The sequence below is a fragment of the Alligator sinensis genome, unplaced genomic scaffold, assembly GCF_000455745.1.
Source record: "Alligator sinensis unplaced genomic scaffold, ASM45574v1 scaffold144_2, whole genome shotgun sequence".
NCBI classification, from domain to species: domain Eukaryota; kingdom Metazoa; phylum Chordata; order Crocodylia; family Alligatoridae; genus Alligator; species Alligator sinensis.
In genome coordinates, this window is record NW_005841872.1 from 2,221,255 (window position 1) to 2,238,180 (window position 16,926).

Here is a 16,926-nt window from a genome sequence, read left to right on the forward strand (position 1 = left end):
CCTGCCAGCTGGGTTGGGGAGCAGGGGCTCTGCTGCCTGAGCTCTGTGACAGCTCAGTGGTGGAGCTGGCCAGGCTTCACTGGAACAGATAGTGGGCAATGGCTAGCCCACCTGCCCTGCAAGGGAACTTGGCAGGGGAGGTGCAAAACATTCTGGGATGCCGGGGGATTGAGAGTTGACTTGAGTCAGGAGGGGATCTGGGACAGAAGTTCGATAGACCGATTTAACTTAAGTCAGTTAAGTCTGATACTACATCCATCCAGGTCTATCTTAAACCAGTTTTGGCCATTTGGAACCAGTTTATGTGCACTGAGCTTCTGTTCTGTTAAGTTTTAAAATGGTTTCCAATCACTCAAACCATTTTATGTGTAATTTCTGACCCTAGCCATAATGGCTTAACACATGTTAAAAATCAAGCACAGGCATTAGGGCTGTCCTGAGCTGGCCTTTTAGTGTGCAGACTGTGTGAATTCTACTGTTTATAAACACACCATAATTCTTTCAATATATTAAAACTTGGTCCAGTCAGTCCTGATGTTTACTGGACTCTTTGAGATATCAGTTCTCCCCAAGGACTGTTTCTATACAAAACACTGATTTCCTGTATCTACCTGGTTTTGTGCATGAGCAGTTAAAGAAAAAAAGGTTGATTGACAATTTTTAATAATGAACATTTTTTCTACTCCCCATGTTTTTAAAAAACATTAGAAATATTCATGCTCAACCTTATTTATTTATCTGGGTTGAGAACTGGTTGGTTAGATTGCGGCCTAAATAGTGAAAGTTCTATAAAATTTCATGCATCCCCTTTTGGGAACAGGGAGTTGAAATGGAAAGGCTCATGCAACTTTAACTATAATCCATCTGTTTGGGATTTTAAAAATTGTTTTTAAAGCTATGTACTATGATTGCAATAGCCATCTCAGTGGAATTGTAAAATTCATGTCTTAATTATTAATTAAGGAAGTTCAATTTTTATTCTTTGTTCAACAGTTTGGAGTTTCCAGTCAACATACTGAGTTTTATAAATCATTTAAGGTTTGAGACAATTTAATTAAAGGCTAAGGAAGTGATTTCATTTTCTTCTGTGGACTGCAGGTTGTGCGAGGTACTTAACCTTGATCCGAGACATGTCCTGATTGCAGAAGTAATCTTCACAAATATTGGTGGGGCTGCCACAGCTGTTGGGGATCCTCCAAATGTGATTATAGTTTCAAAGCAGGAGCTGAGGAAGGTGGTATGTATTGCAATCTTTTGTGTTTCTAAAAATAGATACAGACAGCAGTTTATTCAGTAATTTTGACCTTTTCTTCCCACAGACAGTCACACAAGGAGAAAAAAGTGCACTGTTCTGTCCTGTTTTTATCATTAGTGCTATTCATTAGAATTAGGCGAATGAATTTTTTTAGTTATGCAAAAACAAGTGTATTTTGTAAACATTGTTTTTATATTTTCATGTCACCAGGAAAAAATGCGTTTCCCCCTTATTTTTAAATCAGGATTGAAGCAGGAAAGGCAGGAAGAACTGAAAACGCAAACATTTTCAATAAAGTTTTTCCCATAAATTTAAAATATAAGCATGCATACACACTCATACCCACGCTCACATCTTTAAAAAAACTGTTCTGTCCGTGTACTGAGAACTATGGTATTGCATTACCTGGTATAGGATCTGCTGCAGAATGGCGAGTCTCAGACAGTGTCAATAAAATGATATTCGAACTATAATGGAGATTCAGAGAGCGGGAGATTCTTCCCCCCACACAGCCCAGGCCTCAGCTGGCTGCTAGTTCTTGCCAATGTCTTGTTATCTCCACAGTGCAATTAAAGGTTTTAGCTTCCCACACTTGGTGCCTGTATGTAGGAACAGAATTGTTTCATTTTTGCTTGCTAAATGAGGTCAATGAAAAGAATGTCATGATCTGTGGTCTGTTGGACAGAAAAAAACTCCAGGCATCTGACCATGAAACATCACTCATAGCCTCCCCTTCCACCCAGATGCCTTTTTCTTCCCCTGAGGTGGGAAAGCATCTGTGCTAAGGCTTTTAGATTCTGGGGAGAGCTGAAAGTCATGGTCTGCTTCCATGCTCCTCATTATTTCTCCCATTGCTTGGGAGAAAGTATCTTCTTGGCTTCTCATGTTTTGGTTTGGGCACATATGTGCATGTGCAGAATATTGTAAGTACCCTTTTCTCCTGCTCCTATTTTTGCTTTTAGGAGCTTGAGAGAGATCTCCATTGTGCCCCAGTCTGCTTGTTAGAGAGTCTCTGGGGAGAGAGCTCAGGCACTCTCTTTTTTTAGGAGATTGGATTTTTGAACCAACAGCAGGAGAGGAGGATTTTCACTTTAGGTTAGGTGCTGACCCTCTGATAATGATAGAATCTGTCTGAGTGATTTGAATGTCAGCTTTATCCATAACCCTTTCTATAACCCCAGGATAGGGCTCCACATTGGGCCAAGGGAAGGATTTAGGTGCACTGATGATAAGTCTACTTTGTGGACTGGAGGGTGGGAGAGGGACTAATCAATCCCTTCCTGAGCTCCTGCTGGGGTGGAGTGGCTCTGCATTACCCATCCTTAGTGCTCTGTTTAAAGTAAGTAACCCAGTCTAAGCCTGAAACTGGGGACACAGTTCCCTGCTGTTTATTTTGGCTGAGTCTTTAAAATCCAGAATAAGTAGGCAATTAAAGTTATAAAGAAGTTAAAGAAGCACAGTGTATGGTGAGTACAGTATCAAATTAAACATCTGTACCGGAGGATGATAGAGAGGAAATTGTTACAAAGTTCTAATGTTAAATTAGTGGTTATTGAATTATGTCACTACAGCAATATCAAGAAAAGTCTCTTCTAATTAACAGTGTAGTTCTTGGGGAGGGTGGGGGGGAATAATGACATATATTATGAGAAACATCTCTAAAAGCCTACAGTATTTAATGAATGAGGTGTATTTTTGAAAACATCTGAAATGTATTAGGAACAAATCTAGAGTCCAATCAGATAATGACTATAGAGTGTCCTAGTGTACTTTGGGTGGTGGCTTTAACATTTTATCTGTTTGCATCTATTCAAGTCATCCAAGCTAGAGGAAGTAATTTATGTACCACACAGTGCATTTTCTCTAATACTTAGAAAATTAGCATTTCAGCAGTACCTTTAGAAACAGATATACTTAAAAGTTTCATACTATAATCCAGGAAAGCATGTGAGTAATTTAATTGATTACTTAACTGTTAAGTAATCAAATTATATATATTGTTTCTTGGATAGCACCTGATCTTTCTCAGAAGACCCAGTCTTAAAAATACCTATAAAAGTCTCTGGTATGTGATATCATAGCAAATTCTGCCTTTATAACTCCATTTTAAATGAGGATGCTAAGTAGAAACAACCACAAAAGTATTCAAAACACTTTCACTTTCTGGATTGGTTTCAAATATATATAATTTAAACTAAATTAAGGCTTAATCACAGTAAATGAATGAATGAGACCCTACAAAATAGTATTTTTGTCTTTCCTATTCCTAAGCATAGTTTCAGTAAATGCTTATTTACAGAATCCAACACAAGTATTTACTTAAAATTTGTAACACTTCTATACTATGCTTACATCAAGTAAAATGTATTTGCTTTTAAACATGTTTTAATATAGAAAACTCCTAAACACAGTAAATCATTATGTAATGTTACCCAAGCTTTTTAGATTTTAAAACTTTGAAACAGCCCCAGCTTCCCAAATCACCTACAGCATGGATGCAGCTTTGTGATTCTAGGGGCTTCTGAATATTTCTCCTTGATGCTTTTATTGCAGTGTCTTTTTTTAGCAGTTTGAAATTCCCTTTCAGTCACTTCTGAGGGAATATTTAATGTCTCTCTTGGCTAGTCAACAGAGGGAGTTTACACAAGTACTCAGCACATTCTTGACACTTAACCACAGCTATAATAGTTTTGAAATTATTGTCTTTTTATATCTGAAGATCTGTTGCACCTAAGTATGCCACAGCATGCTTAAATTTGGATACCAGTTAGACGTAACCAGAAGTAATTCACAGGTGAACATTTGCCTTTTGGTGGGGACGGCAAATCTTAGACTGGGTTCTGCCATGTTTAAACCAGTCTGTGTGCATCAAACTTCTGTTCTGTTACAGGTATAGACTGGTTTTGTGTGCCACACTTCTGTTCTGTTACAGGTATAGATTGGTTTCCAATCACTTATACCAGTAAAGGTGTAATGTTTGTATTGACCATAATCCATATTATCACTGTGCCTATAAAAACACATGCTTATTCTGAACTTTACTGATTTCAACTGGGCTTACACACGTGTCGCAGAGCACTAAGGTGCCCTGCTCCTAGAGAGGGGAAACTGCCAGGGAAAAGAGCCCTAGCAGGGAATAAGAGCCCACCTGCGGGTTGCCAGGGCAACTGGAGGCAGCAAATGACCCACACCTGACAGTGGTCAGCTGGCTGTAAGGGGCAAGGCCTGGCCCTTATAAAGCCCAGGGCTGAGGCCAGGCTGGCAGTTCCCGGCCAGCAGCCGGAGAGGCAGGAGCTCCCTCAGCTATGATGCGAGGAGCAGCGAGAACTGCAGATACCACTTAAGTAGAGTTATGGATAGCAGCTCTAGGGCGTTTGTGCAACGTGGTTTAGCCGGGCGGCTTTAAGTTAAGTTGTAGCCAAGAGGCTTGTGTTTGTTTTGTGGTTGTTTATTACACCGGTGGTTTGGGTGAGGCTATGAGGGGTTGGAGGAGGCCTCATAGGGACCCACAGTGGTGTGGGGGCCCCAGCGCCAGTGAGGGCACAGCGTACTCAGGGGGATCCCACAGTGGCATGGGGACCCCGGTGCCAGTGAGGGCGCAGTATCCTCAAAGGGGACTCACAGCGGAGTGTGAGGACCCCGGTGCCCAGGAGGGCGCAGCATACGGGGTGTATAGACCCCAGCCCTAGAGAGGGGCACTTTTGAGAAGCCCCAGTGTGGGCGCAGAGAGCCCCAGGAAGGGGGCAGCATTGAGAAGCCCCAGCGTGGGCGTGTTGAGGCCCCGAGAGAGGGCGATGGCACAGAGAAGGCCCCCCGAGAGAGGGCGAGGAGACCCCCAGGAGGGGGCGGCAGTGCATGTAGAGAGAGATAGTGACAGTCCAACGTCCAGTCCAACTGCGAGGCTTGGGGCGTGGTATAAGGGGTGGTTGGAGCCACGCATAGCCCATAAGGCTAGGGTGCCCCAAAGCACCCGTGTGCAGGACAAGATCCACGAGGGGTCCAGGAGTCTACAGGACCAGAGGGTACAACTAATCGTGTCCAAGGAGACACAAGGCAGCCTCCGAACTGATGTAAACATCAAAGACGTGGTGGGTGAGAAATGGAGGGTGCCCTTGGGCAGACTTGGCACGGAGAGGGGGCCTTAAGGAGATCATGACCCTCCTGTAGGACCCTGCCGTGACAACACGCTTAACACTATATATGTGATTAGGTGTTTTACTGGATTTTGGGCTTGTATGCTTGTAGGCTAAACATGGATTTAGTTGTAGATAGTTATTTAATAGATTAATTTAGCTGGAGAGAGTTATTCAATAGGGCCAGAAACTTCTCAGTCCCAAGTCTGGGCACTTGTGTGACCTTGGTTTACCTTACTTAATATCCATCTCAGTTTCCTTACCTGTAATAGACACTTCAGAGTCAGGGGCCTGCCTAAAGCTCTTTGAAGTGAATGGGATCCTTTCCATTGAGTTCACTAGGCTTTGGGCCAAGCCCCTTTTAAGGATTAATACATTCTTTGGATAAGAACACATGCACATTTCAAGGTGTTTCAAAAGGACAGTAGCTGTTACTTCTAATTTGTATATGTGAAAGAGCTGGAAATGGTATAAATATAGCAAAACAACTTCAACTGCTAACACTGTTTCATTTAGTGTTAAATTTGGAGTGATTCTGCTACATGCGTATCATAGGTAAATGGTGCACATGTAGCAATTAGAATGTAACAGAGGCTATCGAATGACATGTTCCCCATTTGAAATGGCTCCAAATATATGGGTGTCCATGATCTATATCAGTGATTTCAGTGGGTGCATCTATATGTGCTATTAAGGTGATGTGATAAACTCTGGGGCAGTTTGCACAGGAGTTGATTGCTTCTGGGTGCGATGTCTGCTTGTGTGCTCAGGACCACAGCAGTTTCGGCTGGGGTGGAGCAGCCTCTGGCTGGCAGGGGGCACAGTTGAGGGGTAGTTTCATCCCCAGGCTCTGTGTGGTGGCAGAGGGTGGCAAAGGGGCTGACTGGGGAACAAGGGTGCTTAAGTGTGGGGCTAGGAAGCAGGTAGCCCCTGCACTTAACCACCCTCATGCCCTAGCCAGCCCCTGTCACCTTCTATACGTGTGTTTCAGCTCATGTAATTACTCCACTATAGGATAGTACTGTCTCTGAGCCACTCGAGATGCAAGGCAGCTGCTCAAAGTGAATGCAAAGCACTATGATTTTTATTTGTTGGTAGTTTTACTTCCAAATTAACTTTAAATGACTATACAAGGTGCAAAGGACTGAGGGGAACAAAGTAAGTGTAGAAAGGAAAGGTGATGCTTTTCATAATATGTATATCATCTTATTAGGCATGTAAAGAAAGATCTTAACAGGGTCACAGAGCAGGCATCTCTTGATTTGCAAACAAAAATAATATGAAATGAATAAATGATGCCGTTCTTGTAAGTAAGACATTTTGATGTTTAAACAAACTTTCATTGTTGCCTAGTCAGTTTGTCTTGTTCTTTGTTTATCACTGTAGCATTGGAAGCCAGAGACCTTTTCATAGTGATGCCTACCTTTATAAGACTGCATAGGAGTATAGTTATCACAAACTGTTCATCTTTTGGATTTAAAAGCTATCATTCATTGTGATTCAAGATTAATTGGGTATAGATTATGATAAACTGTAGTATCTGCAATCTATGGATAACGATTACGTGTTAACCTGTGTTGCTTATCACTGAAGCACTGCAGATAATAGTTTAAATTAGTCTATAAAAATATTTTGTCTTGGCAGATTATAAAATAGTGGACCATAAAGTAAAAGTGTCACTTAATTTATAGGATTTTGCTGAGTTATTGGTTGATAGCTGTGTACAACATCCAATTTCTTTATAAAACTTCAGCTCTTTCTTTTATTTCTACCTTTTCAGTAGTTTGCCCTCTCAGAAAAATTCAAGTGATGATGGGAATACTATGCTGCTGGCTCTGACCTCAAACTGTTTGTGTCTGCATAGCAGAAGTTACAATGGTTCAGCATGGTTAAGTGGCAAAATATGGGGAAATTCATTATTTTCTAAATAAGGCATTTTTTCACTTAAATGTATTGGGTCATTATTCTTTCACCTGCAGATAGGAACAGCTGATAGCTGGTGATCTCAGAAACCTCCCATCATCTTGGGCACAAAATCATGTATCCGTCTCAAAAACAGAGCAAGTAGCTATTTTTTTTTTTGCCAAGCATTCGGGTAATGTTACCTTCCTGAGCATTTATCCAGCATTTTGGATGGGTTTTTCAATCTATGATGAGACTCATAGACAGTGCTATCACTACCTGATAGAGTTTAAAGCTAACTCCAGTATGTAGTGATCACCAGGTTCAGTAAAGCGTTATACAATGAATGAGAAGAAATAAGCAATAAACTTTATTGTTGGACTGCAGGCAACTTTTGCAGACACTTTTTTTTTTTTTTTTTTTTTTCTCTCTCTCTCTCTCTCTCTCTCTAACTTACTTGCACTGCTACCTAAGGGACAATTCCCAACTCCTTTAGTCTCCTGTTATGGGCCATCTATAAATCATGATTGCTATTACTACACATACACATATATGAGCTGCAGTTAAAAACTAATATCTGCCCTGCAATCAGAGTTGTAACACCACATGAAAGAAGTGTGTGCAAGCTTTCATATAGCAGTCAGCATTTTTTTTTTTTTTTAACACAACTTCTTGAGGAAATAACACTGAATCATGCCAGGATGAAAGTATCAAATGTAGGGAAGAAAGAAGAAGAGGACATTGGACTGCACATACCATCTTGCCATGTGAATCGGCAGCACTAGAAATAAATACTACAAACTAAGCTATACATAAATAGTTACGAGACTGTCAGATAACCTGTTTTAACATGCTTTTAAGCACGTATGTACTATTATATGCATGTTTAACAACTTTAAAAAAAACAAACAAACTGGATTGACTGCAAACCAGTCATAACAGATTTAAAAAGTGTTAAACCATTTCCATGTTGAGGTTTAAAAAGCGTCAAAAGGTGCTGGGTAGCACATTTTTAAACATGACCTATTTTCCTGTTTGGGTATGGTAATGGAAATATTTCCTTTGTTCTTCTTTGTTTTGATGTTCTTGAAACATAAAAGAAAGATCATTAGGATTAAAAGTAAGGTATTGGTACTCCTTGAGTAGGCAAAAAAGATAACATTGCCATGAATCTGTCAATGCATTTATTTCCAGCCTTGGTGATTCAAGAGATGTAAGACATTAAAAAAATCTTTGGACCAGCAGTGCTATTTTGGCACTAGACCAAGATTTAATTCCAGGATATGTGTACCTATATGTAATATTCTCTCTTGGCCCTAAAACTGCTGACTTGTTCTCAAATTTACTTGAAAGGAAGTAAATTTCAAACTTCCTTAAACCTTAAGAAGAAAACTTGTCAGAGAACAGGAAGATCCATTATTTTAGGAAAACAGTATCTTCTCTGATATGGAAGAGCGATGTTTGAATTTTTTGTTTATGTATTTAAATTAAATCTTTTTATAGAGCGATACAGACAATAGAACTTGTAGGCTGTGATCTCCTAAAACAAAACCATAAGATTTTCTTTGTCATTTGGGAAGTAGGAAAAGTTTTACAGAATCAGCAGTGCTTCAAGTAATGGCATTTCCGGCACCACATAGCATTTATCTGACAGACTGAAACCTCCCGAAGGAAAATTACTTGTAGTCTATTGTGTGAGCCAAATCTATTTCAGGCTATTCAAGAAAAAATCTTTATGAAAATTAATGTATTTTTTTTGCAGTATATAAAAGACACCCAGGCCACTTTATATTGTTTTCTGAAGAAATAAAAAAGGTTAGATGGTTGTTTGGCATTGATTTGTATGTCCAGTTGGATTATTCAGTTTAATCTGTATTTTTAAAAGGTAGAATTGTCCTAGATTATGTGGCATTCTATGAGTGGTAGTAAAGACGTGCAAGACGTGTATGTCTAATAGCAATATGGGAGAGGATGCAGGCTTGTGTAGGAAGACTACTTCCCCTTCGCAGGCAGGAATGGTAGAGAAGAAATGTGGAGCAATTGGGGCCTGGGGCTTACCCTCAGTGGGATGCATCTGTGTCTATTTGTATGGGACAGACTCTTCCTCTATGTACTTGTGGTGCAGTCTGCTCTTGTGAAGTAGTAGAAGATCATATGAAGCCACAGTCTTCTTTTTGATCCATGATCTCATTTTTTTACTTGCTTCAGCATAGGAAGGTATTACCCCTTACACAGATACTGCATGCAACAACCCCGTCTGTGGAGCCCTTTCTTATTTATCTCTTCAGGGACATCACAAAAGTCTCTTCTGGAGGAATAACAATGAGGCCAGTGTGCCTGGGGCAGCTGCCACACATTGGGTCAGCGGCAACTTCCATCACTGTTCTGCAGCTGTGGATGTTTCTTTCCAGCCCCCTGCTTTCTGTGCCCTAATTATGGCAGTGATCTCTTCTGTAAGCTCTGCACAGAATGCCAGTCAACTACTGGCTGCCTCTTTTTGCCTATTTTTCTGATTATACCTATTATAAAAGTTGCCTACCCACTCCTGAAAAGTGTCTCCTGAAGTGTCAAGGGAATATAAAGCTTCAGACTGTGAGCTAAGAAGAAAGCAGTGCACACTACCTAGTGGGGCAGATGTTGAGTTGCATGCCACCACAGGAAGATGCCTTTCTAGGATTAAGTAGGATGGGGATGATACTAGACAATACTAGCCTCCAGAGAATTGCAAGAAGTAAGATGTTCTAACTCACTAAGACTCCTTTTTCACTGTGTAGTTTAGTCTGATATGAGGAGGAGTGGGTGCGGAAGGTAGGAACGTAGGACTGGAAAGGACTTCTTAGATTACTGAGTGAAGTGCAGTCTCCTGCTGTTGCAGGCATCCTGTTGTACAATACTTTTCACAGATGGATCAAGCTCCATTGTAAAAGTAAGAAGGTTTTCTGTATCTACTGCGCTGACTGAAAGACTGCCTACATTTCAGGAGGTTGGCCTTTTTTCCATCTAAAAGGATTTCAAAGATAAGGCATTTTGGAGCTGAACAAGATCATGAAACTCAGCTTAATTTCTGAGATGCTGTTCAGCTTGAGGAAATACTGGGATGGGACACCAGAAAGGATCAGGCAACTTTTCCTTAGAGATGTTGTCCACAAATCTTCACTTTTCAGGCATGTGTATATCAGCTCTTATGCCCTGATGTTGAATCTCAAGGATAAAAGCTGGTTTTATCTCTTCAAAATAAGCATTAGGATGCGTAGTCCTATCTCAACTCAGTTTCTTCCAACTATCAATCAAACCCTGAGGGCTCCCTATCAACCTCAGTATTTTATTTTGTTTTCCTGTTCATTATGCTTTTCTTTTTCATATAGAAAAATAGTTTTGTGAGTTTCATATAAACATTTCTTATTTGTATTTTTCATCTGGGAATTGTTCAATTTTTGTTCAGTTTTATAATTGAACAGTGCAGACATTGAAAAACAAGAGAGGCAAAAAACTTTGTAAATCTGTTTGTAGTACATTGTACCCATGTACCATTTTCTTATATGTTGTCACGTTCTTATAATGTATGACTGAGGTCTGACTATCAGATATTTAGGTGTTTCCAGTGACTTTTCAGGTGCCTGTTCTTTTCTTTTCCAAATTAGTAAGCCACCTCAGCAGCTTTATGCCTGGGTAATTTTACAGAAAGCTCCTATCAGGAGATTCCATCTGGATGCTGTCTTTTTTTGCACTGACATGGATATATTGCTGTCACTTTATGGAAAGACTCAAGTGTATTACACTTTTAGAGCCTATTACATATCAAAAGTATTTTCCTGATTCTAATAGTTCTTGACTATTCTGACAATCTCTGTGTCATCTGTTTCTCATGCAACTGTATCTTAGTCATTTATTATCTTGGGGATAAGGATTTTTTCCACTTTGATTTAGGCTGCTTGTTGTACCTTCTGTAGCTACAGATATCACATGTGAATCACTTTCAGATTCTTGGCTAACCCCTATCATTCAGGAATTCATCAGACCTCCCAGTTCTGAAACTATATAGAAACAGATGTTGCTCTTACATGTTCCTTGATCTGTTTCATGCCACCTGGATAATTTTTGTGTGATTTCAGAACTTTGGTTAGTGCTATTTTAAAGGTGATCTGCAGGATTCCTATGATAGCATTTTTTGTCTTCTCTTTCTGTCCATATCGTTACAGGAACAGGCCTGTATTATAAGCATTTAGGTAACTACACCTACTTTCCTATTAAGTTTATGTACTGTATTTATTCAAATCCAAGGTAAGTTTTCCCCCACCCCAGTTCAACACAAGGAAAAAGCCCCCTCATCTTAGATTACAGAAGCAAGGAGAGTTCAAGCAGGGAGGGACAGTGACTGAGGCTCTGATTCTGAGCCCAGGGCTGGAGTTGCAGCCTCTACTCCATTACACCTTTGCTCCCCACTTTCAGTGCCCCCTGCTGCCTCTGCCCCACCCCCATCCACTGCTTATCTTCAGTTTCATAGACATTAGGACTGGAAGGGACCTTGTAAGATCATCAAGTCCAGCCCCCTGCCCAAGGGGCAGGAAGTCAGCTAGGGTCAAAGAATCCCAGCAAGATAAGCACTGTCACACAGCTTTCCTTCAATTCTTAGGTTGCTGACTAGATCATCCCCTTTGGCCAGTACCAGGTCCAGCAGCACCTTACCTCTTGTTGGCCCATAAACTTCTTGAGACAGGTAGAGCTAATCTGTGCATGTGAGGAAGCTTTATGACTGATCAAATTTGGTGGAGTGCTCTTCCCATGAGACATCTGGGTAGTTGAAATCTCCTACGACAACCATGCACTGAGAGCATGAAGCCTCAGTCAGTTCCCTAGCAAATTCATTGTGCAGTTCTTGTTCCTGATCTGGAGGTCTGTAGTAGGCTCCTAGCATTCTATCCCCTTCCATGTTCCCCTCGTATTCTAACCCAGAGGGTCTTCAGTTGTCCTCCATGGGTGCAAATCTCTGCTTGTAGATCATTGAGTCCAACTCCCTTGCTCTGGGCAGGACTACTGCTGAGATCAAGTAATCCCAGTAAGGTGTCTATCCAGTCTCCTCTTGAAGACTTGCAAGGTTGGGGACTGCACCACCTTCTTGGGAAGTCTATTCCAGATTCTGGTCACCCTTACCGTAGTGAAGTTCTTCCTTATATCCAACCTGAAACCATCCTCTAACAATTTATGGCCTTTGTTCCTTGTTCTCCCTTGGGGCACCCTAGTGAACAGTTTTTCTTCCAACTCCTGATATTCACCACTTACATACTTATAGATGGCCACCAAGCCCCTGTCAGTCTTCTCTACCCCAGGCTGAACAGTCCCAGATCCTTTAGTCTTTCCTCTCATGGTTTGTCCTTCAGGACCTTAATCATTCTTGTGGCCCTTTTCTGGACTCTTTCAAGGTTCTCCACATTTTTTTTGAAGTGCAGCACCCAGAATTTGACACAGTACTCCAGCTGGGGTCTCACTAATTCTGAGTAGAGAGGAAGTATTACTTTCTTAGCCCTGCTTGCGATGCATTGGCTAATACATCCCAGTATACATGGATTTGTTTACACTTAGTGCTATTAAAGTGATGTGATAAACTCTGGCACAGTTCATGCCAAAGTCAGCTGCTCCCAAGCACAGCATCTGCATGCGTGTCTGGGACCACAGCAGTTTGAGTGAGGGCAGGGCACCCCTGGCTGGCAGGGTCCTGGAGGGTGAGCCCTGGATCTGGGTGCCAGTGTTGGGACTGGCTGGGGACCAAGGGTGAAAAAGTGTGGGGCTAGGTGACAGGCAGCCCCTGTACTTTAGCACCCTCCTGCCCCAGCCAGCCCATCACCATCCACATGTGTGTTTCAGCGGAGTAAATTACCCCACTGTAGGATAGTACTGTTCCCAACTGTACTATCCTACAATGGAGTTAATTAATTTACTGTGCTCTAATAGCAGTGCCTGTATAGATAATGATGCTTTACTGTGGACCTAATTAGTCAACTTGCAGTAAAGTGCATGTGTAGATGAAGGCGCTGTTCCACTTAGTTCTTTAATTCAAGGTCTTTATCAGATAGTAAGTATAAAGAGCCCCAACTAAGAAGATCTGTTCAGTCATTGCAGCCAGGTTGTGCTCTGGAGGGATCTCCCGATCCACCCCCACAGAGCTTTGTCAACCCGCCGGGTGCACCGAATTGGTGCAATTACATGGCCAGGAGCTATTTCTGGTGGTGGGCAATGGCAAGAGGGAGAGGAGACATAGAGGAGAGAGAGCAGGGGTGACGGGGAGGGGAATTGCCCGCCCGCTGCCTAGGACTGAAGTCCCTGGGAACAGGGCAGCAGACCCATTGGGTCTTCAGAGCTTGGAGGGGCTCAGAGAGGAAAAAAAACCCAAGAGAGAGTGAGAGAGCAAGAAAGGAACCCTGGCTCCAGGTTAATTGTGGCTGATGTGCGATTAAGCTGGCAGGACAGCAATTAACGGAGAAGCGGGGAAAAAAAAAACAACAAAACTGCTCGATCGCTGGAGTTGTGATCAAGGGACCCAGAAAGTAAACAAAGGAGGAGACGGAGGAGATGCTGTCAGGACTTGAGGGTTTTTTTCCTTGTTTCCTTTATTTTTGCTTGGTCACACTGTCTACCTGAAGAAGTGTCAGCCAGCTTTGGCTCGGGGAAACCATCACCCTCCCAGGCTTAATTAAAAATCATCAGAGATGTGGCAAATGAGATAATGGGGCAGGAACCTGACCCAATTCTGCTGACTGATGCTTGCCCTGGTACAAGGCAAGTGGATGTTCTCAGGATGCCGGGCCCTACGTCCGTATCCTGTGGTATCCTGACAGTTGCTATATGACGTTTTTGTTGTAATATAATATAATGTAGAATACGGGTTTAGGATGCAAAAAATACTTATGTTGTCACCGTTGCAGGCTAGAAGCCAAGTTGTCAGTTGAAGCCAGTTTTTCTGATGGGTAACTATATTAAAAAGTGAAAAAAAATAAACATGAACCCAAAAATATTCAATTATTCATCTTGATAATTTAATTTACTTGAAACTAGGGAGACATAAAAACTGCTATAGGTGAAAATTGCCAACATTTTGGGGGTACATATGTATCAATCACTGAGTAGTTAAGCGCACATAGTCAAATATTTTTTTCCTCACTGTTAATATTGGAAAATAACTGATCTGTAATTTAAAATTGTATCTTTTCTTTCCTAGGGATTGGATTTTGCAGCATTTACCGGACATATGTTTGTTGGAATTTGTCTTGTTCTTCTGGTCTCCTTTCCTTTTCTCAGACTTCTTTATTGGAACAAAAAACTTTACAACAAGGAGCCAAGTGAGATTGTTGGTGAGTCTGGGCATGGAATAATTTTTTATAGCCATTGAGTTGTATACATAGTAACCATCCGATTAATGCCATGTATGTTAATGTTGTTGCTCTAGAAATGAATGGTTCACAGCCTCCTTCTGTTCCTAAAAGTTAGTATTTTACCAATAATTTGATTGAGATTATTCATTTTTATTTTTTCCAAGTCATGATTTTCTTAGCTTTATACATTTTAGTTAAATGGTGAAAATTATTACTTACTGAATGTGTGAAGCAAACTATGGATGATAATGCAACTATATTAAATAAATGTAGCACTATCTGTACAACTTAAGAGAAATGGAATCTTTTTCATAGTGCTAAGAAGCATTATTGGGAGATAGACTATTTAGCAAATCTTTTTGTGAAAGATGAATGTATATTTATTTTTGGATCATCATGGCTGTAGGAGGGGAAAAATTCCAAGATATGCAAAGCTAACCCAGATAGCACTTGCACAGGATATTGAGTCCTAGTCTTGTATTCTGCACGTTCCCTAAACTGCCCAAAATCTAAAGTTTCTACCTCTTTTTAAAGGTAGATACAAGTGGGTTGGGACACAAGGTTCATTTATTGCTATCGTATTGGTGGCTGCATTTCCTTATCTGTCTAACCCACTGGTGGAAGCTAGCAGTCATCAATTTGTTTTTGTCTGCAACTGTAAAGGAGTTTCCTGCAGGAACTATGGGAGCCTTCTCCAATGTGCTGTAATTACTCTGATGTGCTTTGACATGCTGTAATGTAGATTAATCGAGTCTGCTGGAGTGTGGTAATGACTACACTCCTGCCAGCCTCCACTTCTTGTGTATAAGCATGCCTGTGCTTCAAAGGGCAGCAGGGGCATTTTAACTAAAACTTGTTTGATGAGCTTTAGATAAAGCACCTCTGCCACCATTTTGAAGTACTGGGACCCTGATACATGAGACACTCTGGGTGCTTTAAATCAAGTGGCTCTGGGAGCCACTCTAATTAAAGACACCCTCCCTGCCCAGAGCACATGAAAAAACTCCCTATGTCTCTATGACTTGTTGTTCTGGTTCTTTAGCTCTTTCAGTTCCAGCCTACTTTAGCTAACCTCATCTATTCTGCCCTTTAGTTTCTTCCTGAACGATATATGTCAGTGCTAGGATCAATCTTGACAGTTTGGCTGCAAACTTGGGTATCTTAGTAAAAGTGTAGGAAAAGGTAAGACTGCTTAAAACCCGAGTTTAATGAGGATATGGGAGATCTGTCCTGGCATGGGTATTTTTCATGTGACTGATATGAAAATGACTGCCTTTTCCTTGGTGGTAAATCCTACCTCAACAGAATCCCACCCATTGCCAGAGAGATCCTGCCTGAATCCCATTGTGCTTTCAGACCATTCAGAGGTACAATAGACATGATCTTTGTTGCTAGACAGCTGCAAGAGAAGTGCCATGTGTAACACAGAGATCTTTAGAAGGCCTTCGTGACCAGACTGAGGCCTTTGATTCAATCAACAGAGAGGCTCTATGGAAGACCCTGATGAGATTTGGATATCTGTTAAAATGTTGTTACCACCACCAGACTTCTTTAAGACCACCTGACAGCAACCATCCTAAGCAATGGCTTGAAAACAGAACCCTTCATCATTAGAAATGCTAAGGCAAGAACTGGAGTCGGGCAAAGATGTGTGATTGCACCAACATTTTTTTGTTCCAGCTATATCACAGCTATTTTGCATCTCACTGCACTAATAGACTTCCATCTGGAGTCAGCATGCAGTATCACATGGACAGAAATCTCTTTAATATCAACCAGTTACATTCCATATCCAAGATAATCAACACCTCCATTACTGATCTTCAGTACACTGATGATTGTGCTGTGTGTCCACTCATTTGAAGATCTCCAGGTCAAGCTTGACTTCTTTTGTGAAGCAAATGTTTGGATGCACTCTCAACTTCACGAAAAACAAGATACTTCACCAACCTACCCCAAACCAAGCAGCTTATCCCCTACACATTACAATTAGATAGCAGTCCTCGGAGAACGTTGAGCATTTCCCTGACCTGCGTAGTCACCTTTTCCCAAAAAGTAAACACAGGTAATGATATTCAACTCTGAATAAAATCTGCCACTGCTGCCTTTAGGTATCTTCAAAATTGTATCTTCTATGATCATAACATCATGACCAAAATCAAACTTCTTGTCTACCAGGTTGTTGTAATCTCTACCCTTTTGTATGGGTGTGAAACCTGAGCAACATATTGGAAATACCTGAAAGCTTTGGAATGATACCCTCAGGGAA

At 41.2% G+C, this 16,926-nt stretch overlaps 1 protein-coding gene across 1 annotated transcript in view; it reads left to right on the forward strand.

Moving 5' to 3' along the window:
- The window catches only part of OCA2 (OCA2 melanosomal transmembrane protein), a 421,183-nt gene that overhangs the window by 163,975 nt on the left and 240,282 nt on the right, over window positions 1-16,926 (forward strand). The window contains exons 14-15 of the mRNA XM_014527422.1: window positions 1,099-1,237; window positions 14,504-14,636. Of these exons, the coding sequence (XP_014382908.1) occupies window positions 1,099-1,237; window positions 14,504-14,636 (272 nt within the window). The remainder of the gene's footprint in view (window positions 1-1,098; window positions 1,238-14,503; window positions 14,637-16,926) is intronic.